Source organism: Anser anser (assembly GCF_964211835.1).
Source record: "Anser anser genome assembly, chromosome: 4".
In the NCBI taxonomy this organism is placed as follows: domain Eukaryota; kingdom Metazoa; phylum Chordata; class Aves; order Anseriformes; family Anatidae; genus Anser; species Anser anser.
This window is the reverse complement of record NC_139724.1, coordinates 63,952,746-63,979,121: the sequence shown is the minus strand read 5'-3', so window position 1 is coordinate 63,979,121 and position 26,376 is coordinate 63,952,746. Positions and strand designations below refer to the sequence as shown.

General features: G+C 36.9%; 1 protein-coding gene across 5 annotated transcripts in view; it reads right to left on the bottom strand.

The window, feature by feature from the left end:
• RAB28 (RAB28, member RAS oncogene family) overlaps positions 1-26,376 on the bottom strand; it is a 62,551-nt gene that overhangs the window by 21,267 nt on the left and 14,908 nt on the right. For 4 of the 5 annotated variants that reach the window (XM_083835454.1, XM_083835455.1, XM_083835457.1 and 1 more), the window contains exon 4: positions 21,859-21,988. The exons of the other annotated variant lie outside the window; for it this stretch is intronic. In XM_083835454.1, coding sequence (XP_083691580.1) covers positions 21,859-21,988 — 130 coding nt within the window. The remainder of the gene's footprint in view (positions 1-21,858; positions 21,989-26,376) is intronic. 5 annotated transcript variants of the gene reach the window in all.

Sequence of the window (26,376 nt, the reverse complement as noted above, 5' to 3'; positions counted from 1 at the left end):
TTACTGAACAACGCCGAGAAAGCAAAACAAAACAAATCAACCTATACTCACGCAAGCCATAATCCAGGATGCCCAGCATCAACACATCATACAGGAACTGGAATTCCAGTCCCCTCCGGCCAACTCTAACACACTGGCACTAGACAATGAAAAGGCTAGTGGAATTAGATATAATACCATTATAGCATTAGGGTGACCATCTCAGGGACATGGCAATTCTGTTAATTAAATACTGAAGCTCTACTGAAATACAGCACAAAAATCTGTAGTAATTATTTCGTATTTCTAGAACTCCAGCTGCAGCATTTCTTCTCACATACTTAAAAGTTTCTACAAATAATAAATGCAATATTTCACTTTTTATATCCAGCATCCTTCATAACGACATAACTAAGTATAAACACTCAAAAAAAGCTGTAAATGGTATTTCATTTTCTAATTGCCAGTGTTTCAGCAATACTTTGAAAGAAAAAGTTATGCCATTTAGAATCTACATTTTCTCTCAGAAACACAGAACAACGTATGAGAAGTACAGAATACTTGGTTCATAATCTTGTAAGAAAATTTTTAACACTGATGACTGCAATATGCATTTTTAAATGTTCATATGAACTCCTCTGTGCAAATGAATTTCTATGAGACTAACTTCAAAAACATATGCTGCTCTTTAGATTACACATTAACATTTTTGGAAGTAGTTTTCCAATTTTCCCACACTGAACTTTAATAACTGACCAAACACTCTGAAACAAAAGTTACTGACAGAAAAAGAACAACTGCTTTTATTCAGCATGAACTTTTTTTAATCAGAATTACTGAAACAACATTAGAAACTGCTTATATCGATAGAGTTGAACTACTAATGACAAATTGCTAGATTTCAATAGCTTTCTTCACAAAATAATTTCCCTCCTTGTAATATTAGATCTGCTTTTTAGGACACAGATTAAAACAAAGTGTTTAAAAATGTGGATTTCTCATTAATTCAAGTGGAGTTGTTCTTGATCTTGGTTTAATTTAACAATTTCATAAACTCAATAGAGTGTAAAAGGAATGTATTACAGTACTATGATCACTGAAATTCGAAGCTCAGTGATTTTTTTAATGTGGTCTTTAATACCTGAGTGAAGACATTAAGTTGTAATGTAGCAAACATTCAGAAGATGGTGCTAGTCCAATATATCTGCAAGCCACAGATGGATCAGCTTCTCTTCATCTCTCAAATATTTTAACTAATTTTGATGTATCTACTACCTCATGGCTGAATTTATCAATAGCAGGAAAAGGTATAATTACCTTTAGTTAAATGCTAAGAATGCTACTAAATAATTTCATCATTCAGAAATTCACAAAGATTTAGTGGATTGACAACCAACAAATATAAATTTCATTATAATTTTGTCAGCTCAGGGTCTTGGGATCTTTCTGAAGACTTCTGTGTTTCTTAGATCCTACCTGCAGTCACTCACTCCCATCTGTCTTCTACAGGCAACAACAAGAGTTTCTGGCCACAGTTTCAAGACAAACCACCGTCAGCACCAAAGCTCAACAAATATCACTGTCCTGTCTCACTCCTGGTTGTTCATTCCCACCCTCACGCCACACTGCACGTACTCTCTTCTCACCAGCTTACGAGGCCACACAGCTTGTATGAGCTTATGAAGCTCAATGAGCTGATCCATGTTAAAAATAGCCATTTCTTTTTTGCTATCTTCTGTTTAACCCAGATCAAGTCACCCATCTGATTTCCTGTGGGGTACCAGTGCTAACTTCAAGCTGTAAACCAGCTTTATCACAAAACCAACCACCATGGAAATAGAGCCTTCAGGAACTCTGATGGGTTGAATTCCTGTCAGCATTCAAAAGAGCAGGCAAGTTAATAAAGTCAGTCTCACTACTGAATACAGAAAATGAAATCTTTCATGTTATTAAAAGTAGGTATCTCCTTATTAAGAGATTAGATGCAATTTGTGATTACATGGTTCTTTGTGTTGTTTTTTTGTTTGGTTGGTTGGTTGGTTGGTTGGTTGGTTTGGTTTTTTATTACACTGAAGTGTTTGGCACATTTGCAGTTGTGCCTATATTCAAGCATTCTACAGCATCTTGTAAGCAAGGTACAGTTGTACAGGTCATTTCTTCCAAAAATAGGAAGTCCAGACATACTACAACACCAAGGTAAACGCTTTATCCTTACATAGCACTTCCTGGAACAGTTTTCTTAACAGAATGGGTAGGAACAAATCTCAGAGTAATGTATTTTATGAAGACATGGAAAGGAACCATTAATAAGACACTTCTTCCTATAAAAAGCATTGACCTAATAAATAACACTTCCTCACAGGAGCCACTCCAGCATTCTTAATGGCCGCTGCTGCATCCATCTATACAGACTGTTTCTCCAGGTATATTTCTGTTCATTTCAGGCCAAACAGACATGTTAAAAAACTTGAGTGTGGTGCTTTCATCCAATACTCTGAATTGCTTGCTCCTAACAGAGCCAGCCCAGGTCACCTCCAGGGCCCTTCCATGCCTGATTCCATTGTTGCTTCCAGAAGATGTAATAATGGGTTGGAGACACTTACTGCTTCTCCTACATACTCCTCTGGGAGCTCTCCCACAACAAAAATTATAAATGAATATGAAATCATTCACTAGGATATAAAAACAAGCCTTTAATGTTCAAAGATCAGTCCAAGTCAGTATTATTGTTATTATAATAAAACTCCAGCATTAAGCAATTTAAAACATCACTTCAGTTCTTCTTCCAAACTTTTTCCAATGTAGATGCAAGATTGGCACATATCTGAGTGAAATTACTCAGTTACTAAGCAATTTATTACTGCTTAACTGTTCCATGTGTATCAAATCCTCCTTGACAGCAGCCCAGTTTTTCTTCCATTTGGAAGCTTTTGTAACTAATTATTAACAAGCCAACCTGTTTTCAACCGGCAGTGAAAAATTTTATAAGAAAGATTTTATAAGAAAAAAGTAAAACTGCTTAGTAAAGAAACATAATATACTTTAACTATAAAATGAGAAAATAATATCAAACATATTCAGATCGTTGATAGTAAATTTATGAGCTATTTGTTAAATCAATCTATGGCAATTCAAAGACTACAAAGAACTGAATTCAGACTATTTATATTTCAACAATAGGATCAGGCAGTAGACATAGATCTGTACAAATCTTTCACATTTGCTATCTCACATATTTTAATATACTAAGCAGTCACCCAGGCAAATAATAATAATAATAATAACAATAATAATTTCATTCAATACATCTACTAGTAAGGGATTCATGATGGTATGTGAAAAGCTGTTCTCATCTCCAGGTAGAATGAGCATATAGCTTGTTTCTTCTTGACAAATTTCTATCATGATATGAACACTTCGGTCCAAAAATTCATTAACTTAACTGAAAACTATAATTGATTCAGATACTGAAGAAAAAAAATGTAAAAAATCTTCTGCCGTATTTGTATCTACTATTTCTCTAAGCAAACTAAAAACATCAATTAGTTGATAAACTAAGACAGAGTACACTTATATTGCAACTTTACAGTATTAACCAGTCCCAGATGAGCAAGGGGAACCAACTCATCAGGCTAGTTACAAGGGACTGAACAAAAACCCAAACTTTGTCTAAGACTTAAAAAGCTATGTAATTATGTATTAATACATAATCCAGGATCCAAAGACATAAGAAAAATACTTTGTAAATTATTTAATTGTTATAGATTTAACAAAGCAGCCTCTATACTCTTTTTCCGAACTACCTTGGCCACCTGGCTGTGCAGAGCAATCCTATTCCCTCAGACTCTGCTAGTTTCCCACAAAAAAAAACCTACTTCAAGAAATGTTCAGTAGCTAGCTTGTTCATGCTAGCTTGAAATTAGGGTTAGAAAAGTGGTCATTTCTTCAGCAGTTTAAGCTAATTGCAAGTCAAATGGATGGTCCCGGCTTTCCCTCTGCTGCTGGCCAAGCACTTCCAAACCTTCTCATGTGACAGCACCACCACAGCACAAGATAAATCCATAAGTTCATTCAAATAAGAGCTCCTCCCTTTGTTCTGTTCAGTTTAGGTTGGATCAATGAACTGAACTCTCTGTGCAGTACTACCATGCCTACAGCTGACAAAAGCAAAACTGGGTTAAATCAGTTGTGAAATCACCTTCTCAGAGTCTGAGTGTTGTGGAGACACTGAGACCAGTTGAATTTCACACATGTATGCGCTTTTTTTTTTTTTTTGGTCAGGAATCACTTTTATATGAAAATATTAAGCAGGCAAGTTAAGGTTCATCTGGGACTTATATTTCGAAACTTTTTAAAACTTTTTTTTTCCTAAATCATTCTAAAAGCAAAGAGGATTTTAAGAGTTTCTGCCTCATTCAATTTCTATTGAAGTTAGAAAAAAGCAATCAGCTGCATCTGACTTACAGGGGAATTTAGATGCTGTAAGTGTGTTTTGCCTTATCATTTTGGTCAGTCACAACCTCGGAAAGTTCAGCAAACCCACTCTACTTTTTATAAGTAGGAACCCTCAATGATAAGCCACACTTCCTTTACTAGGTTTGAAAAGGAAAGGGAGAATGCGTCAAGAAGTTAACAATATCTTGGGGTATGCAACCCTAACATATTATCTATGAAAATTTTAGCACAGTCCTGATAATATCTTATTTTCTTTATCACTTAATACACTCCTCTTTTAAAATATATTAAGAGGGCATAATTTCCATGGCTGAAATTTTCAGAATTAGGATGGCAAAGACGCTTTGACTTTAGCTAATGGTTAGACATCCATTTAGGCTACAATTTAACATACTTCCATCAAAAACACTTATAAAAATGTATTAAACAACACATTAGGTTTCTAGATCTTTTCAGTGAAACAAACATTTTTAACACGTTATAGACAAGAAGCTGGGTATTCAGAAGAGTTTGAGTACCTACCACAGCTGAATGTGTTCAGAGCAGATACCGTAAAGAACTTGAGGACGTAATATTAATCACTAGTGAAATATACAGTTCCTTTCTCTAGCCCACAAACTTCTTAATTATTTCATCCAAAAACTGTTGTATTTAACAATTAAGACCACTGAACATCAGCCAGAACCCAGATTCACTTATCTCAATTGTTCCCACTAACCAGCCACAAAGTAATATATATAAATTCAGCTACACAATGTAAGGCACTGAATGGCAAAACAGTGAGTGGGTTGGCTTTGTTGGCTGTTTTGGTTATTTTGGAGGTACAGGGGAAGGCTGGAGGGGCTGGAGAGCAGGAGTTGTAACTGCTCAAGGTCAGGAATATATACATGATTTTTTTTATATCTGATATTTGAAGGTCTGGTATTACCCAGTCAGTAACCTGCCTCATGGAGCAGTCAGTAACAGATATTTAGAAAGCCACATGAGCAAATAATAAGCTAATACAGTGACTGTTCCTTGATACACACCATCAGCCTCATACTACATCTCTGACCTGCTACAAATACAGCTGAAATATTTACTAGCCACTGGTGGTTCAACCCTTCCCAAATCTTTGCAGTCCCTTTCTGAACCCACGTGCATGGCTTTTACAACAGCCAGTGATTTGGCCTTCACAGTTTAATTACTTACCATGTGAGAAAACAATTTAATCTGTTTAAGGCTTGCTGTTTAACAAAATTTCAAAAACTAAGGAAATCTCATGACAAGATGCTAAATAATTGTTCTTTAGTCTCTTCTCCACATCATTCACAGTTTTATACATGTATTTGTCTCTTCTTCTAATGACAAGGAATCCAACTATTTCATCTCTCTTCATACAAAAGCTGTTCCATTCCTCTGATTGTTGTTGCTCTCCTATATGCACTGTGAAGGCTGGGATCATCTTAACTTTTCCCAATTCTTGAGAATAATTCTGCAATGTATACACAAAATTCTAATTCCAATATAGACTGAGTCCTACAGGAGCTTTGCAATACTGCACGAGGGATACTCACTGTCAAATGAAGAAATGACTGACCTGGCATTTTGTTTGTTGTATTCATCTCTTCTTTCCCTTTCAGAAAAGATGGTGGAAAGTTTTTATGGAATTCTGACTAAACAATGCAAAAATGAGACAGCCAAGAAGTTGGAAATGATTAACAACCTTTTTGATTCTTGCTTGCTAACAATGATGTGAAGACAAAATAATTTCATAGAGTTAACACTGCTACCCAATACTTCTTCACTAGCTGCTCAAGCAAAGAACGCACTGGCATACCGCAAAGACAGCCATGTCAAACGAAAGCCATGCTGAGCCTTCAAACACAAAACATTAGGCTGCACACTGCAGGCTACACTCTTGGGAACAAAAGTGATACTGAAGGCATAGCATGAGTGTGGAAACCCCAACACAGCAGCTACCAGTACAACAAAGCAACACATACCAAGCCATTTTACTGACAGCACCAGTTAGCACAGGCCATAATCCGCTGAGATTAAAAGAAAACAGACACCTCAATAACCTCAATAAAAAAACTGCAGCTTTGCAGAGATTTGAAAAGCATTTATTATCATTCTGCTGCCCCATGTTAAAGTCAAGAGACTTAATTAGAAAGTGTGGCTCAGCGGACCTCTCACCTCGGTGGCTCAGCATGAGTTACCACCAGCTTGTTCTGTCACACTCACGCTTCACATCCATATTCCACACATAGCCCAGGCCGGTTCCACAGCCAAAAATCTGTCAGGCTTACAAACTGCATGAAGACGATTCCACAGCCAGAAGCATGCTCTGCACGAGTACCAGTGCATAGAGACATGGGAAGCTTGAGCTAAGCCAATTTATTCTCCCCCTGCCATGCTGCACTGTGGGGGGACGGGGCAGGCCTGTCTCGGAGGCGCTGCACTGGATACACCTCGCTTATAGAACAGACTATCACAGGCCCAGAGAGAACTTCTCATACTAATTCTAGAGATACATATATAAATGTATTAGGTCACAGGGTATTTCACACTGTAGCCCCTCACCACCAGTAAAGCCAAAGCGTTCTTGGAGGAAATCTATTTTATTTTTTGCCTCTGAAAGTTGTGGACCGGATAAAGAACTTTCTAAGTCTTTCCTCTTTCTTTTAAATAGTCAGCATCTGATTAAGTTCCTTGCATGTTTCTATCCAGCAGATTAACCAAATTTGGTAACTCAGACTGAGAATAGAAATTCTATAATTACTTTAAAATGCTGCGGTCGTGAACAGGGCTATAATACCTGTAAAATACAGTGCAAGTGAAGTATTACCCTCCTATGCCTAGACTCGGAACTCTGGAATTTCAGTGTACAAGGCCCCTCATTAGAATCAGATGGAGACAGATGTACCCACACAGTGGGTGGGCGCTGATGGACATCAGCCCTTCCAACCTCTCTAATGAGCAATTTCCCCAGATTCAAAGCAAATTTTCATAAAAAGTTAAAGAGAAATGGCAAGTTGCCTCCTATTACCACTGGCCTAACTGCTTGGGCTGCTGCTTCTATAAAACACAGGTTGGATTTTTTTTTTCAAAGAAAATTATTGTTAAAACCATTTGGCTGAAAGTGAAGAGCTATTGAAAGGTACAGTCAGACTGGCAGCTTGCTCTTAAAATTCCCCCCACCACTTTTACAAGTATCGTTTTGCTTGTGGCTTTTAACAGCTGTTCACACACGCCTAAGCTAGATGTGAACTTTTATTTTCCCAAAACTAAACGGGAAGCTTTAAACAGCATCTGATTTAATTTTTTTTAATTAAAAGCGTAGGTTAAAAGGACCGTGGAAATGGATGATGCAGCTGTGCTGATGCTAGGGAAAAGAATTCCAGAACAAGAAGTGAGGCAGAGTAAACACACAAAGTAAGTTTCACAAAACTAAGTGCACACCACACTTATGAGATTTTGTTAGCTAATGGAAAGTTAACCCTATGTTTCTTCAGAAATATTTTCAAAAATTAAATCGTCATATTTTGCAAATATAATAGAATTTGGCTATCTGCTCTGCTCTTCCCTTGGAGCAATCCTAAAATTAATTCCAGAATGAAGTGGGTTCACAGGTTCCAATATTACTCCCAAATACATCTTATGTGACACACAACTCAGCACTAGCTCACTAATATTGCCATATATTTACTGCTTTGGCTCTCAAAGGAATTTGACTTCCCATGCACTTACATCTGTTCTTGGAATAATTAAACATTTTAAATCAGATTTGCAAACGTATTGGGATACTGAAAGATGCAAGCAGGCATGCCTAGAGGGACATTTTAAAGCACCAAAGCAACTACTGGGCAACCAGGCAATGGTTTAACTACATTTGAAAATCCCATCAGACAGCTATCTACATTTTTGAGCACTGGCAAACTCATGAAAGTTCAATATTACTTACTAAACAGCACTATAGACCTTTTTTTAAAGGAGAATAAAAATGTCGAGCTACATAGTTCTACATATACACATTAAGTTCAAAAGCACACAATGACGATAAAATAATTCTAGATATCTTCACAGTATTTAAAGGGTCTTTTCTACTCAAACATTTAGGAAAAACATAAACATATTTTTAAGGCAGAAAACTCATAGGATTATGAAGGAAATGCCACATTAATTCCCGTGGATTATATACACTGTAGATTGTAGCAGCTCCAGAAGAAATCTTTTCCAGTGCAGTGGTACATATACTATTTAAACCAGAAGACCTTAACAGTGCATCTATTAAGTTTACTCAGCCAGAGAAGCTGCTAGAATTTTTAGATGTCTAATATACTAAAGAAGTATGCAAAACAACCTGTACTTCTCAAAAACAGATACTATTAAAAAGAACAAAAACCTGGTGTCCACACCTGGTGAGGAAGCGCCAATCTATGAATGAAAAAGAAAAGCAACAACATTAAGAGCACTCCCTTTGCACCAAGTACAAGGGACTAGGTGTAGAGAGAATGGAAAGGACAAAGTAGCGTAGGAAGAGTGAGAAGTAATCCAGCCCAGACAGCAGTGCCTAGTAGAGGGAGGCAAGTGGAAAATTTTAGTGATCTCTGTTCCTTCCCATGTCCACCCACATATAAGAGACTCAAGGATGAGACGTAAAGCATTCACAACAAATTTGACCAGCTGACCTAATCAAAACCAGAAATCCAGAGTATTCTAGTCAGGTCAATAAACACACTACAACTCGGACCCCTGCCTAAGGGACATAACTTGATACCGTCTTTGATGATACGAAGCTTTGATTTCTATTGGGTTAGTCCCTTGCTGAAACCAAGACACAATTTGAAAATGAAACAAAGGTCACGTGAAATACTTTCTACAGGTGCATATAAATTACATTTGTGCACTGCAACATATCAAACCCAACAAACAGAAGTTCACTACAGGGAAACATGCTGATAAAGCAAATAGAGCATTAATGTTGCTGAACCTTCTCTGAATGAAGGCATGCTTTGAGAACTGAGATTAATAGACTGTACACCCCTGACAGACAAAATGATTCACAGTGAATCAACTAACAAAACATGTTTCATATTAGACAGACCCAAAAAATAATTTCCTAACTGTGTTTCTCATAACTATGAAGTGGTTATAAAAGTAACTTTAAGTAAAGTAACTTTTTGTTTAGCTGTCTAATAGAGCTCCCCTCAGCCCTACAAATACATATAAATCAATTATTATAGCATCAGTTAATAAAAAGGCAAAAGGAGCTATCAATGACCAATAAAGATTTGGCAGAAATACAGTTCCTTAATATTCCATAAGTTAGCTTAAAAAAAGAAAAAAAAATGGCTAAATGTTCTGAGAAATGGATATGCCCAATAAATAGGACCACAGGGATGTATTCACATTATAAAATGCTCAAAAGTGGATGGCATGGAAACAGAAAATCCCTCGTTCCCATACGATATTTCTTTGTCGAAAGGATACCAGAAATACTCTATTTTCCCTGCTGTAAACTAGAAGTGTTCTCCTCAGGTTGAACAATTATAATAACATATATCCAACCTAATAAACAAAGGCATAATGTGGTGAAACTAATCAAGTTCAAATGAAAAGAAAATGGTTTTATTGTGCATTTGCTCAGTAGTATCTTTGCGCCTCAGTTTCCTAAGCTCTGACTTTGTAAGGAGACTGACTTTGTCTCCTTATGGCAGCAGTGCTTGGGATGTTAGCAGATGCTGCACTGGGTGAGAATAAAACCGACAACATTTCACAATGATCTATTCTAGTTCAATCTAAACACCAGACATGAAGAAAGAACTAGAGCACAAAATACTATCACCTGTGCTGCACGGGTCAAACTTGATTATAAAAAGGAGCTTGTAGCTAAAATCTCTGAAATGAATCTTAGTCACACTGATGTCAAAGGCAAAACAGCACTACTGCTGGAACAGCAGTACTGTGGAACAAAACATTCAGTTTTGAATGCGTTATTTTTCAGTTCCCTCTCAAAGCAAAATCAAGAACATCCTAAAGCTTATCCCCAGACAGCTGTCAATATGACAAAAATGAACTCAGTGGAAATATCACAATCAACAAAGTTATTAAAATTATTAAAGTTATTACAATACTCATTATAGGATAATTTATTTCAAAAATAGAAGATGAGGGGTGTTAGCAGTTATTTCTGGTGACTATTAAAATGTCCGAAGATATGAAATATATTAGAGCAAAACAGCTAATTTGTAAGTACATTTCAGTGCTGTAAGTACATTTCAAGAACATCATGACCACGTACAAGACGTTTTTTTCTGTCCGTTTTGCTCTCTAGTGGCCTGCCTGCATTATTCATTGCCACACTTTAAGTCTAAATATATGAAGGAAACTTTGGTGTTCATTCAGTGCTTTTGAAGTCTGTAAGACCGCTTGGAACAAGCTAGGAGAACTGTATGCCGCGGGACTGTGACGTTGCTGTAGTCCTTACTCTTTCACGAATAGTAATTACTCCAGCAAGTGCGTAAAGCAGACAGGCCCAGTTACATAAGGCTCAGTGCAAGTTTTTATGAACTGCAGAAAAGCATGATTAGTATGGGGGGGGGGGGGGAACATGTTTCACACTTTTATTGTAAAGAACATGAGAATCTTACAGAAACTGCCAGAACAGATGTTCATAAATTGGGCCCTTAATCTACAGCACTTTCCAGGTTTTAAGCTATATCCACTGGTCTGTAGAACATATTCCTCTCTTTTTAATATAATTCTTCTGTTTAGTTTTTTTAATAAATAAGTTTATGACTTTAGTAGTGTTGCCAGCTGTTCAATTTTGATTTACTGTCAGAGTCTGCTTTAATATATAGTGGCTTTTGTGGCTTACCCATATAGATTACATTTTAAGCTTCAAGATATCACTATAAAGCAGCTGGAAAAAGTACTGGCTGTGCTCAGAAACCAGCATTATTGCTCTAGTGATCAACCACTTAAACATGCAACTACACCAGTAACTATTCTCTAAAAACCCTTTGGATGCACCATTCCCAAAATTAAACTGCAAAACTTACTGTGTACGAAGAGAAGCTCTTAATGTACGTTCTTTAAAAAGCCAGTTCAAGAAAATTAATAATTATCAATTTTGCACTGTATTAGCTGGCAATGCAGAGATTTCTACAATGATCATTCTTTATTCTTCCATTATATTGTTTCCATTACTTGTACTTTGTAGCTTGGGACAACTTAAGAAGTAAAAAGCCTTCACTTTAAAAACACCTCCCAAACAAACAAACAAACAAAACAACTGCAAGTTCAAATGTCATTAATTACAGATATTTTCAGTAATTGCTCTTTATAGACATCAGTAGTGTTGTAGAAAGTTACAGTTACTATAGCATAAAAAAAATTAACAGAGTAAAGAAAACAATAAATAACTTCTAGGAAAACCCATAACTTTTCTACAGCCTGTACTTGTATTGCATACTTTATAACTCCTTATACTGTGCTTTCTAGAAAGTGTCTTTACAACATGATGAATAGTTACTGAATATTCCTCTTAAAGAGCTGTTGATACCCTTCATTCAAAATATTTTTTAAGCTCACAGAATTGCAATATAGCCAGACAAGGCTTTTATTTTGCCCCTAATATGTGCAAGTACAGGTTATATTATTAAAATAAACTACCCCAACAGCATTCTTAGAATTGAACAGTGGATCAAAATAAAAAAAAAACTCTGTCAATACTCTGCAACTGGACAAGTCCAGAATCATTAGCCAGAACTACTAGTTGGTGTTTTTTCTTTAACTGAAAACTGCTTTTTCTGCTCAAAAATGTTCCTTTTCCCAAACAAAACTAACTTCCTAAAAAAAATCCAACCAGGAGAACAGTTTGTTTCAGAAATATCTCTATGGTGCTCAGTCTGAGGGGCCTTTGTTTGTCTTGCACTGTCGTTTTCTCCCAAGTCTGGATTTGCCAATCAGACAGTATTTGTAACACATTACTCTGACAAAGTCCTATCATACCTAAGACGATGTGATACGTCATTCATGGAAGGCAAAGAGAAAACAAAAACAAACCAAAACAAAAACAAAAACAGCCCTTATAACCACAGCATAAGGAGCCCAGCCTGTAGGAGAACAGGAAGAAAAGCACAAGCATCCCACTTCCCATGATATAGCAATGGCATCTCCAGATCAAAATACTTAAAGATTTTCCGTAATGGTTTTGAAGAGTGTCCAGTAGACTCCAGAATGCCACAATTTTCTATGTGGACATCAGAACATAAACATTTTTAGGAACAGTCCTACTTAACAGCCTGACCAACAACTCTTACACCCTGCTTTTCTCCTTTGCATGACTACACCACATGAATTTTCATACAAACTTCTCCTGTAAATGTATAAAGTAAACATTTAGCAACTGAGGGTCTCTCTTCTCTTCTTGCAATAGTATCAAAGGTGCACTATCAGTACAAATCTTAACCTTTTTCCAGCCTTCATTCTAAATTAACTTATCCACCACAAAAATGTTTAAGATTTCAGAAACAGGCATTTTAAAGTTGCCCTCAATATACATAATGATTTTCCAAAATAATTTTCCTAGTATTTTCCAAAAGCAAGCCTTTCTTAAGAGAGTTTACTATTCTGTGTGTTCCACTAGGCTATTTAGCCTACACCTTTTCTGAATTTGTTTGTCCAGCATCTGAAAAAAAAAAAAAAAAGAGCAATAAGCCTGATGAAAGTGTTCAAATGATTTTTTATCCTATAAATGTAGGAATGCTTAAGAATAGGTTCTTTAGTCTCAGAAAAAGATAATGTTATTTCTCTTATATATATATATTTTTTTTCAAAATATTAATGGATTCTATCATCACATACAACTACAGTATTATCATACAAAATTAAGTAAACCTATTGGATGATATTTAATGAAAAAGAAACAACACATGGTATGTATAAAAAAAGTAATCCACAAGAATATTACAATCTATGAGCCAGTCATGTAAATACCAAAGTAAACTCGGAGCAGCCCAAATAAAGTCACTAGAATTGCTCCACGTTTATATCTACATAACCAACTGCAATTTTTATCTTACAGCCAATTCCTCACACTGAACAAAAGAATGCAGAAAATGTGGTACAGCTCATTTTACGCTGTTAAAAAAAATTAAGCATTAAAAATACCAATCTGGATGAGATGGGATCTCACAGCAAATTACTTTGCAAAAGATCAATGTAGCAAGATAATCCTACAGTATTATCTTAACTTTACTCTCTGTAAGAACTTCAAGTTTTCTAAAGTATTTTCAGGACATTGTGTCAGAATTGTATTTTGCATACTACAAACTGCTGTTAATCATATTAATGGAGGTTATCCGTTATGACTGTCCTCCAAATTGACAAAGCCTATCTAATAGGCTCTAATCCTATCTAATAGGCTCTAATTGGATCTGAAATAATTACTGGTTACTTCCGATAAAAATCTTAAATTTTTAGGGTTTGTTGAACTAAATAGAGAAAGTTTAAGTCTTCCTTGCTGGTTAGGAAGAAACTTCTCTTCCACACTTTCTGCCTATACAGAGTAGTAAACATACTCAGTTACTAAATACATTGCAGTTGAAGTTGTAGTGTACACATAAATACTGTGCAACTGTTACTATATTTTATTAGTCTGACTCTAAAACCGTGAGTCATTACGAAAAAGATTAGTTTTATCTAGGTTTTAAATTGAAAATAACGCTACAATAGCACTTGTCTCTTTTCCCCACTTTGTCCAAAATCTGAGTACTAATGTCCTATTCACACCTGAACATTGGTTATCCTCTATCATCGACTTCCTTCAATAATAATATATGAGAATATATTTCCACGGTAGCTAATGGAGACATTCCTACAAATCAATGTGCTGCAGTGATACAGAAATAAAAGCCTATTTCACTGTAATGATGCTTCCAGACTTCCCTCAAGTCAGGTGGTTACTTGCAGTTAATGATCTGTGACATACCACACAAGTAGTCCTAAAAAGACTTATTATCCACTGCATGTGCAACAATATTTGCTTTATGGATGGCTAAATGAATGAAGACATTCAATGTAACTGTAAAAGTAAAATCAAAAGAAAACTTACAAGTAACATGTTTTCTTTGAGTAAAAGAGCTGTGAACATTTTCCATTAATACTTAACCTTTTGCTGGAGCAGTGCAACCACATATAATGCTTGAATCCATAAAGCCCAAGAGCTGTTCAGGGTTAACACTGATTAACTGCCCCCAATCAGAAGCTATAACTTTTAAAAATTTCAGAGAGCTTCACTCCACTAGTGAAATTAAACTGCATTTACAGCATGTGGCAAAGATGGGAGCAGGAACACTTGCAAAGAAAATAAATTCTGTGCTATCTTAAAAACAGGTATTTTTTTCAATCCAATAAAATAGATAAGAAATTGTTTGGTTGGTTTTTTTTAATCGCATATTTTATCCTGCACTGACTTCTATTAACATAACAGAAAAGAATAGCAAAATAACTTATAACAAGCTAAAATGCAACAGCACAATATCTCCCATGACTCTCAAGACTGTGCAGACATTCACACATTTTCTGTTTATAATTTTTTTCATTTACTAGACTCAGCTTTTGTCCACCATATGTCCACCGTAGATTAACTATTCCCTTAGGTACAATTAAGGGCTTTCCATTTGTTGTAAGAAGACCTAAGTATGAAGGACGCAGCCAGAAAAAACATTTCTACCTAAACCAAAAACAGAAGCACATTCAGCCTGGACTATGGTTTATGCAGCATCTTTTTTATTAGACGTGTGTCTACATTGCTAAATAAACTACAGACAAAATCCATGGAAACAGTAAGAGATCTCTCAGCATTTCGTTTGTGTATTATTGTAAAAATAGGATACATATACTGTTCTAACCTTTGTATTTAAACGGTTTACTTCTATTTCCATTTTTCAATGACATCTTTAAGATTTTTCTGAATTTAAGCATAACTGTTAGTGAATGAGAATATATTATTTACTGGCACTTCTGTCACATTAGCATTTGAGTTCCAACCACACTAATAATATTCTACCAGGTCTTTGAAACTGATCTCAGTTCTTGGTTGGTCTTAGCAGGCAAAACTTATGTGAGCAAATGAAAAAAAGTGACAAGCGGACTCAGGATTAAGCGCAGGAAGGAGAAGAAACCAAGTTACCCACACTCACTGAAGTAAGAAAGCATAACATAAGGACAGTCTATTGGCTGGACTACTTCATAACTACCCTCCTTTTTTGTTAAAGCACCATAAAATTAGAATGAGGAAATGTCATTTTCAGCAAGCAGTTTCCACAGTATCTAATCTGCCCTGATTCAAATGAACACAAATTTGTTGACTTTCATAGTATTATACCTGTTTATATCAGAGCCCAGTGGAGGGCCACAAAGGGCCACTGGAACAGGCTGCCCAGGGAGGCTGTGGAGTCTGCTTCTCAGCAGGTCCCTTCCAACCCCTACAATTCTGTGATTTAATTTGTGGCCAGATGCAACATTTATCACAACAGATCTGGGCCAGAATACAGTATGTATGTATGTCCAGATCCTTGTGACATAACCTGTCAACTGGTTTCCCTTCTCAGGCAATGGAATACTAAGTAAATCTACAGAACAGCAATAAACTTTCCCCACACACTCCTTTCCTTTTGTTCTGTACAAATTTCTGTTAGCTTAGTTACCTTCTAAGGAATCACACTTGGGGCTTCTATCCCTGTGTGACATATATCACAGTTTACTATTGCCCACGTAGCAATGTAACAGAGAAAATTAAATAGACCATTTTGGCACTGAAGGCAGCCAGCTCCACTACTATTACACCAAGCACGATTTAGGATCAAAATCTTGCATGACAGATGTTTTCCCAGACAAGCAATGCAACTTTATCACTCCAGAATTTGTATGTTTTCACCTTGCTCCCATCTCTAAAGTAATACAGAATACATTCAGACACTGTGTTGGAAATTTATCATTATGGTGAATAAAAGACCATTTTCACCTGTGATTTTCCCATTCATTAATTTAAGTTTCTTAATAAAAATAATTTTTAAAGAGTTAACTGACCACTGGAAGAAACAAATACATAAGACTGTGATTTTCTACTAATCTTACAAGTTAGTCGAGACAAACATTCTATACATATTTTAAAACAGGGTAGCATTCTACATTTATTCAAATGAGTTGGTAAATTGACCGTAGCATAGGACAAGGTTTTCTTTTTAAGGGAGTCTCTACATGCAAGTAGTTTACCCTCCAATCCCAGGAGCACATATGGGACCTGCTGTCAGACATACAGGAACTTTAGTTTAATCAGGCATAAGACTCAAAAGAACAGGGGTCTTTGCATTTGCTGTTCAACACTTGTCTTAATTACAGGTGAAGGACCTAACAAGTGCAAGCCCACAGGAAACAGAACAGAAAACAGCTGGGGGAGGTGGGGAGGGACAAGAGAATAAATGTGTAGAGCTGAACTTTAATATGCCAGACCCAAAAAGAGTATTAATGAAGTAGTGTTCTCAGTACAACTGGGGAGACTAAGTGGCTAAGGCAGTAACCGAGTCCAAATGCAGGCTGGGTATGCCCTGTTACCAGCCAGACTCACATTAGTACACAGTACGCCAAATGTTCATTGGGATCAGGGCTGGAAAATGTTTCTTTCTGCACTCAGATAAGATAGGTAAAAAGATTTTACATTGTATGTAAATGCAAGTTAAAGGGTACACTAAAATGTAACCTTTCAACTTCCCAGTGTAACAGCATATCACTTCCTGTTCAGAGATAGCACTCCAAGATCAATTAATCATGGCTAAGACGAACAAATGGTCAACATTCTTAATTAGTGTTGATGCATTCTCCTCTGTGCCCTCATCTGTCATGAAGACTGTTTAAAAATCTGAGTTATTAGTCTTTATTGAGGAGTGGATCTGGTTAATATCTCTAGGGATAGAAATCATTCATCCATCCACTATACAACGGTACCTGATAATTCCTAGTCCCCATATAAGCTACAGATAACCACCGCCCTAAGACCATCTAGGTAGCTATAAATCAAAATGAGTGTAGCTCCCATGCAACCTGGGTTAATTTTTGTTTACAATATATCCACTGAAAAAGTTGGTAGGACACTTGAGGACTCTGCTTGTAGATTAGTGCAGAGGAAAATATATATAGTAGTAGTCAAGGTAGAAAGGAAAGAAACACATCAGTCACGCATAACACCATAAAACCTCTCTAACTCACACTAACAGCTAGAAGATCCATTGTGAATTACTGAACTTTAAATCAATCCTAAGTTTAAGCAAAGATCTTAAGTGAAAAAATACACTTCATTCACTTGATGACCACAGCTTTATTTATACTACACAATATAACTCAAAAGTATTTCATGGTAACATGTCTATAAACGTTAGTGCACTGAAGCTCAAAGGTATTTGTTAATCTTCACAGTAAGGCTCAAACCTTTATATCTGGTGCAATTGAAGTTGTACATAGCAACACAGAAATAAGCACGGTTCAAATATACATTATATTAAATAAAACTACTGCAAAGTAAGTTACAAAGGAAGTTAAATTTAAGATTCCACACTAACTGTAAACTTTAGGATTATTATGATCTTACAATTTATAACTAACATAAAAAAGAAATTCAACTTTACAATTCTATTTGTTGTTTATCAAATGCACAAATCACAGAATCACAGAACTGTAGGGGTTGGGAGGGACCTCAAGAGATCATCGAGTCCAACCCCTCTGCCAAAGCAGGTTCCCTAGAGCAGGTTGCCCAGGTAGGCGTCCAGATGGGCCTTGAATATCTCCAGAGCAGGAGACTCCACAACCTCCCTGGGCAGCCTGTTCCAGTGCTCCGGCACCCTCACCGTGAAGAAGTTCTTTCACGTGTTGGTGCGGAACTTCCTGGGCTCCATTTTGTGGCCATTGCCCCTTGTTCTGTCCCCACAGACCACTGAAGAGGTTGGCCAAACTCCTCTGTCTCCCACACTTCAGGTGTTTATACACATTGATAAGGTCCCCTCTCAGTCTTCTTTTCTCAAGGCTGAACAGACCCAGGTCTCTCACCCTTTCCTCACAGGGGAGATGCTCCAGGCCACGTATCATCTTGGTGGCCCTCCGCTGCACTCTATCCAGATCTCTTTTTTGTACTGGAGAGCCCAGAACTGGATGCAGTACTCCAGGTGAGGCCTGGCCAGAGCAGAGTAGAGGGGGAGGATCGCCTCCCTTGACCTGCTGGCCATGCTTCTTTTAATGCATGCCAGGATGCCGTTGGCCTTCTTGGCCACCAGGGCACACTGTTGGCTCATGGCCAACCTGTCGTCCACCAGGACCCCCAGGTCCTTCTCCACAGAGCTCCTCTCCAGCAGGTCATACCCCAGTCTGTACTGATTCATGTGGTTGTTCCTTCCCAAGTGCAGGACTCTACAAAATTCTTATTGAGGTATCTGAATGCTGGCCCAACTTTTCAAATGCCACGCAGTTATCTTCATTCATTCTTGGCAATATTTTTAAAACTTTTATCAGAAAGATATTAGAACAGTGTTAGACTGACTGTTAGAAACATAACCCCCATTCTTAAAAAGAGAAAAAAGGAAGACCCGGGGAACTACAGGCCACTCAATCTCACCTCTGTGCCTGGCAAGACCATGGAGCAGATCCTCCTGGAAAGTATGCTAAGGCACATGGAAAATAGGGAGGTGATTGGTGACAGCCAAAATGGCTTCACTAAGGGCAGATCATGCCTCGCAAATGGGTGATGTTCTATGACAGGGCTACAGGGTTGGTGGATAAGGGAAAAGCAACTGACACCATCTACCTGGACTTATACAAAGCATTAGACACTGTCCCACACGACATCTTTGTCTTCTAATTGGAGAGAGACGGATTTAACAGATGGACCACTTGGTTGATAAGGAATTGGCTGGATGATCACACTCAAAAGAATTGAGGTCAACAGCTCAATGCCCAGGTGGAGACCAGCAATGAGTGGCATTCTGCTGGGGTTGGTATTGGGACCTGCTTTATTTAACATCTTTGTCGGTGACATGGACGGTGGGATTGAGTGCACCCTCAGCAAGTTTGACAATGACACCAAGGCCAGGCTGGATGGGGCTTTGAATGACCTGGTCTAGTGGAAGGTGTCCCTGCCCACAGCAACAGGGTTGGAACTGGGCGATCTTTAAGGTCCCTTCCAACCCAAGCCATTCTGTGATTCTCTGAATCACTTGCCTGAGGGTGTGAATATAGTTGGATATTTTTCTAAAACACACAAATAGCTCCAAAAAACAAGTACAGTTCTGAGACAAACTACTGACTGAAATTATTTGTTCTTTACAATGTACAAGGTCAAATAAGTTCGTTAGTTCATCAAATGGCTTTTACTGACTTCAAACCTATTGCTCTTATGTTATGCATAGATCTCTTATAATTTACTGAGTAAAGCTGAGCTATTCTGAACACAGTGATTCCATCTGAAGAACTTGTTATCAGTAGCTTTATACTTTCATAATATGCAAGAATCAGTACCATACTTCTTTATAAACACTTACCTTGTTTGTTATTTCTGTAACATCAGTAACCTCTCACAGGCCATTGAAGTACTGAGAGGGAAGCCCTCCTAGATGTTCTTCTGTTTTACCAAATTCATAAAAATAATGCAGTTCTAAAAGCTGAACTTTTTATCATGCTGAAATAAAATTAAAAGCATGACAACTGTAAAAGTATCTCCTGCCTGCCTTCTTTTGAGAGATACCAAGGGGTTCAATGTGTGCAAAAACAACAAGCATCCTTAGGACCAAACGAAAGCAATAGCTTGCTTTTTTTCTTTATATACCGTTTCTGATGAAAAGCAAGGTAGCAAGTACACTATTCCTTCAGCTGCCATCATCATGAAACGAAAACCATTTCCCTAGTCAGCATCAATCTTTATCTGGAAACTCACCTACAAAACTGTATTTTGTTTGCAGATGCTCCCCAGGAAATATTTGGATTTTAAAGAATCATAGGCACGTATATGAGAAAAAAATATATACTAAAGGTATAATTACAAAACAAAGTCCTTTAATTGCAAATGAAAAACAGAGTTTGATCTACTACCTCTGTGCTGTCATTCTAGCAAAAGAATTTTACTTATCCTATGTTACAAAGTATCCTACTGCAAATACCTCATAAGATTTGCAGAACTCCAGTTAGCAAGTACAGTTTTGGGACAAAATGTAAGTCAGTGAAATGTGTTTTTCATATGAATTTCAACAGAATCTGTATTATTGATTCTGGTCTGCTGCAGGACAACACTGTCTATGTTATACTTTTAGAAGTGTTATCTGTATATTGTAACTCTAAGAGCTTCTCTGTTTTCTTCACAGTCTCACAATGAAGATCATAAAATGTTATAGCATCGTAGTAGCAACACTACATTAATGCTTCTGAATGAAAGTGTTGTCTCTACATTGTATTAAAATTCTTTTAAACAATACTACCTTTCTGGATGAGTGTGGTTTTTTTTTCCAGATTTGTTCTTGATGTGGACATTGTGACATGGACGCAAAGGAATTGCAAAGTCAAAAGAAAAAGTCTGTTGTATGTTGTTCAAATAAATATATTTAAATTGTTAAAAATGGGTACCTGCTTCTACCACTTGGCTTTGTTTATAAAATTATGTTGCTCTTATCTTCGATAGAAAAAGGGTAATAGAACAAGGATCAAGACCTCAGATACGCTAATAATAATATTTCTGAAAATTTCTTAACTGGAAATGGGGGAATTTGTTATCCAGCTAATTAGGGAACTAATGAGGCGATGGTTATTTAAAGGGGCATATTTTAGTTGTCAGAAGAAAAGGATTATATCATACTTACGTGATCAAAAAGGATCAAAAAGAGGACAAGTTTAAAAAAAATCCCACAGAACAACAGGAAATAAGTAAACTCGTGCAAAATCAGAGATAGCATGTAAAAAGGCCTAATTAACAACTCAACTATTGTGTCTAGTTACTTTAAGTAACAGATTAAGAGCTTAATATACCAGCCTCTTGACCTACAGAACCATGAAATGTATCTGTTATTAGAGCCAGGAACGCTTCTCAGGTCTGCATTCTAGATGCATGCCACGGCTATATCCTGAAGCCCTATCAAACTCAAACATGGGTGAGACATCTCTCCATTCCTGTGTGCTGCTCTCCAAGTAAAGAAAACACAGGCAGATAGGCTGCAACAAGTTCCTCAACCTAACTGCCCAGAACCCTGAGGTACACCCAAATATGACATTTGTACACGGCAATAGTGCACAAGACAGTATTATTTAGTTTCATTTTACTAATGATATATGCCCTGTGACATTTCTTCACTAGAGAGCAACATCCAGAGTATTCCAATTAATATTTAAATATGAGTAACTTACTTTTATTTCCAACCAAGGCCACAAGTGGCTGTGTTTCTGATTCTTCAGTCACTTTTTTTACCACATTATACCAGTCCTCTAAATTTTCAAAGCTCTGGCAGTTGGTAATATCATAAACCAAAAGAATACCCTAAAGAAAAAGATACATTTAAAATGCTACAAGTTGTAAAGATATTTTAATATGGCAAAATCTGCATTAGTCTACTTTATTATAATAAGATAGGGCATTTACAATTAATGGCATTTTATCTTCTCAGAAATTAACCAAGAGTCAGTGTAAGCCACTGTAATAAACAAATTTTACTACAGTATTTCTGCATTCCGTGTGTTCCAAATTCAGACACTAGCTGAACTACAAAGGGAGAAAAATATGGCAATTCAGGAAAGAGTACAATTAGTTATATTAGAAATATGTCAAATTGCATATGCATTATGAAAAATCCAAAAAGCATTTCATACTAATAGTAAGAGAAAAATCACACTGGAGAAGGACTTTTATTTTAGCTAATCGTATTTGTAGTTTACTGTTCTCTTTCTGAGAAAAAAAAGAAAAAAACAGCTTAATCATACATTTCTGCACATTGCCCAACTTGTTGCATCTCTGCTTTCCTTTGGGAAGAAAGTCAAGCTCCCTTCCTTTACTGCTGTAGAAGGCAAGCAAGAAGTACTGACAATCTTTTTAATTTTCAAAGGACAAATTAAAAATGGTCAGAAGTCAAGAAGAGGGTAGTTCCATGTATTTCAGAGGCTGTGGACCAGGCTGCAGGTAATGAATACTCAAAACAGGCATTCCTGAGAATCTTGTATACAAGGAATACCATTAGAATTGGATTCTGTTGTGCTTGTTTTCATGGAGTTCACATCTGGAAAAGATCCCTGCAACTGAGCATTGTTTCTCATATTAAAATTTAATGAATTTTTTTCAAAATAATAATAATTAATAAATACAATTCATACAAATACATACAGATTTTTCAAGTCAAGCCTTTCAGAGGCTTGTCTGGGCCCAGCTTTACTTGCTAGTTTCATAAGGACTGCCTTAGATCACAAAATATAACGTACACATTAAATTAATTTCACAGACTATACAAACTGGTAAAGACTACAAGAGTATCTGAAGACAGTTTAGATTATAAAATGAGAAAAAATCTAAAAATAATAGGACGCAATTCAATAAGTACCATGACAAGTTCAAAGGAAGCAATAATCAGCTGCACGAGGATAGGAAACATCTGGCTTTGTAGCAGGTTCTATAGAAAAGGATCAAGGAGTTACAGTAGATCACAGTTGAATATAAATCAAGCTTTTTTTTTTTTAACGAAAAAGGCAAATATCACACTGGCACGAAACACCTCAGGTGAAATAATGCGTCCAACTCTGGTCACGATGTCAAGAAAAGGATAGGCTAGAAGATAACTAACAGTATCAGAGGTTTAGAAAACATGACGAACATCAGAAAGTTGAAAAAAATGGAATGCTTCAACAAACACAAGACTGATGAAAGGCATGATGATGCTGGTAAAAGTTTGAAGAGAAGATATCAGTAGTTCTCTTTTTATATGCTTTTATGCATAGTCTGCAGACACCACTGAATTCAGAGGACCAGCCAACATACTTAAGGGCAGGGCTACATTCTGCACGTGGACACAATAAATGGTCAAACAAGAACCTTTCAACATTCAGCAAGGACAAATGCAAAGTCCTGCAGCTGAGGAGGAATAAACAGTGCAGGCTGGGAGCAACTGAAAGTGACCTTCAGGTCTTGGTAGACAGCAAGCCAAATAGGAGCCAGCAATGATCCCTGGTAGCAAGGATTGCCAACAGGATTCTGGGCTGCATTAGCAGGAGCACAGCCACTAGACTGAGGGACATGTTAATAGCTGCACGTGTCAAATCACATCTAAACTCCAGTCTTAGGTACCACAAGACATCAGTAAGCTGGAGTAAGTTCAGTGGAAGGTCATGAGATGACCAGAAGCTGGAGCGTTTGTCCTATCAGGAAAAGCTGAAGGAACAAAACTTGTTCATTATGCAGAAGAGATGGCTTTGCAGGGACCTAAAAGCAGCCTTCCCAGACCCAGGAGGAGGCTGTCGAGAAGATGGAATCACAATAGTGTGTGGCAAGAGCATGAAAAACAATGGGTTTGAAAGTTGAAATGAGAGATTCTAACTATAGACAAGGAAAAGCTTTTTCAGTATGAGGAGAACCAAGCAGTGGAATAGGTTGTACAAAGAGGTTGTGAAGTCTCCATCCCAGAGATTTCTAGAAGGAACTGGAGTAATTTAATCTCATCTCACAGCTGACCCTACTTTGAGCAGAAGGTTAACTAGAGACCTCCTGAGACCCCTTCCAGCCTGAACCTTCTTATGATTCTGTGATCAGTAAAACACGCAGCAATCCCCCTTTTCCTGCAATGCCATCAACTCCTTGGCAAACTGAGTTCTTGTGACTTATATTGGTATGTCTACTATTACTTCTGAAGAACAGCTTTCACTAGTTTAAGAAAGTTAAGAATTGTGACACCCATCTTTTCCCTATCTTTCTCCCTTTATTTCACCAATCAAATCTAATATTAAACATCCACTTCCTTCGTCCAACTTTTCTACAATTTATCCCTTAGTATCTTGTCTCAGTAACTCCTGAACATTTTTCTAACTATCCAAATGACTTCGCATGTATATATGTCTTTCATAATATAAGCCTTGTTTTAGAAAAGATATACCAGTGTTATTAAACGCTTGGTGGAAAAGAAATTCGAGCTGAAGGACAGGTATTGTAAAGGCAAAAAAAAAAAAAAACAGGTTGAAAGCTGTAAATGTGCTGTGTGCATTTTCTCATTTCTTTCACCAGCAGTCAAGTCTTCTTCCCACCACCTTGCAAAAATCTAAAGCACCTTCAGCACTGACAAGTTAAGCACTTAATGTTGGCTGTTTCTACTAATTCTTCATCAAAATGCTACACTGCTACAGATCATTGAGTCAAGTGTAGCCAATTCCTTCAGAAGAAAGGGCATTCATTGTAGATTTACCGTGAAAGATATTATTGAACAAAGTTTAGAACTAGCTTCCTTTTTTTTTTTTCACCTTTCTCCATGACCTAACACAATGCCATGAAAGCATATTCTTTTCTTAACTACTCTCTTTTTAAATCTTCTGAATACTTGTTGTACTTGACAGATACAATATCTCAGAGAGAGGAAAAAAGGCACCACAGCATCCAGGTCACAAAGAATACTTCCTGCCTAAGTTCTGTCAAAAAAGCACTTTGTAAGCAACTTAATGTGATGTGAATAAAGGACTAGCCATAACTCCACATCTAAAATTTTTTTTTTTTTTTATTTAAGATAGAAAACCCATCATTGCTTTCCCAAAAAATGCATTATTTTCCACCAACTTACAGCATATGGACTACTATGGAATGAGTAGACAGTATAAAGCCTGCTATTTCCCTATTATGCATGAGGAATTGAGATGGAAAATTAACACTGGCTTTTTATTATTATTATTATTTTAAATAATTAGCACATTTCACTGCCATGAAAAAGGTTTGAAACATATGGAGGACAACATGCCGAGAACAGTATACTAATTCTCTAGTCTCCAGCAATGTGGCAAATAGTCCCTGCTTGCATAATTGCAGTTCAGTAATAGAGACATTTTGCTTACATTAGTGCATATGTGAGTGCTTTTTGTTTCAGAATTATAGAATATGTTCAAAAAATAGGCCACTGGAAACTTAGAATATTGCAGAAATGATTTGCTGGTCCCTAGAGAAGGTAGAGCCTGCAGTACTTTTACTACTATTAACAAGCCAATTTATGAGGTAGCATATGCCAGCTTTTAAAGATACTTTAAACTAGATACATGGATAGGGTCAGCAATTACAGCTGAGAGATAGGAGTGGTCCTGAAATATTTACTACACAAACAGCAGCAGTGCTATTATACAACAGAACTGCAATTATGGAAGTGTCGTAACAGTATGAATATATTGACTGGTTGAATACTGGACAATCACCATTTAAAAGGTGTCAATTTTATTGTGATAAATCTTGGACATAAAAGAAAGCTACAGAGAGCAGTAACTAAAAACACTTGTTTTGGTCTTCAGGCTTATCCTCAGCTGCCCTCCTCTTATGAGGGATTTCAGTATGAATTAACTAAATTTTCCTTTTATTTTTTAATGTTCATGAAGTGTTAGAGCAAAACTGTAATTTTTTTTTCTAATATTAACTTTAGTAGAGTAACCTCATTATGATACCTTGCAAATCTACAGAAATGTTATTTTCACATTTTCACCTGTGCCAGTGCTTGGTCACCCTCAGTACACCCTCAGTATTTCCTGATGTTCAGATGGTCCTGTGTTCGTTTGTGACCACTGTCTGTCACTGGATACCACTGAAAGGAGCTTGGCTGTCTTCTTAGCCCCCTTCTTTCATGTATTTATACACACTGATGAGCCTTATCTTCTCCAAACTCAGTCACATCTCTCTCTACCTTTCCTCACGTGTGATGCTCC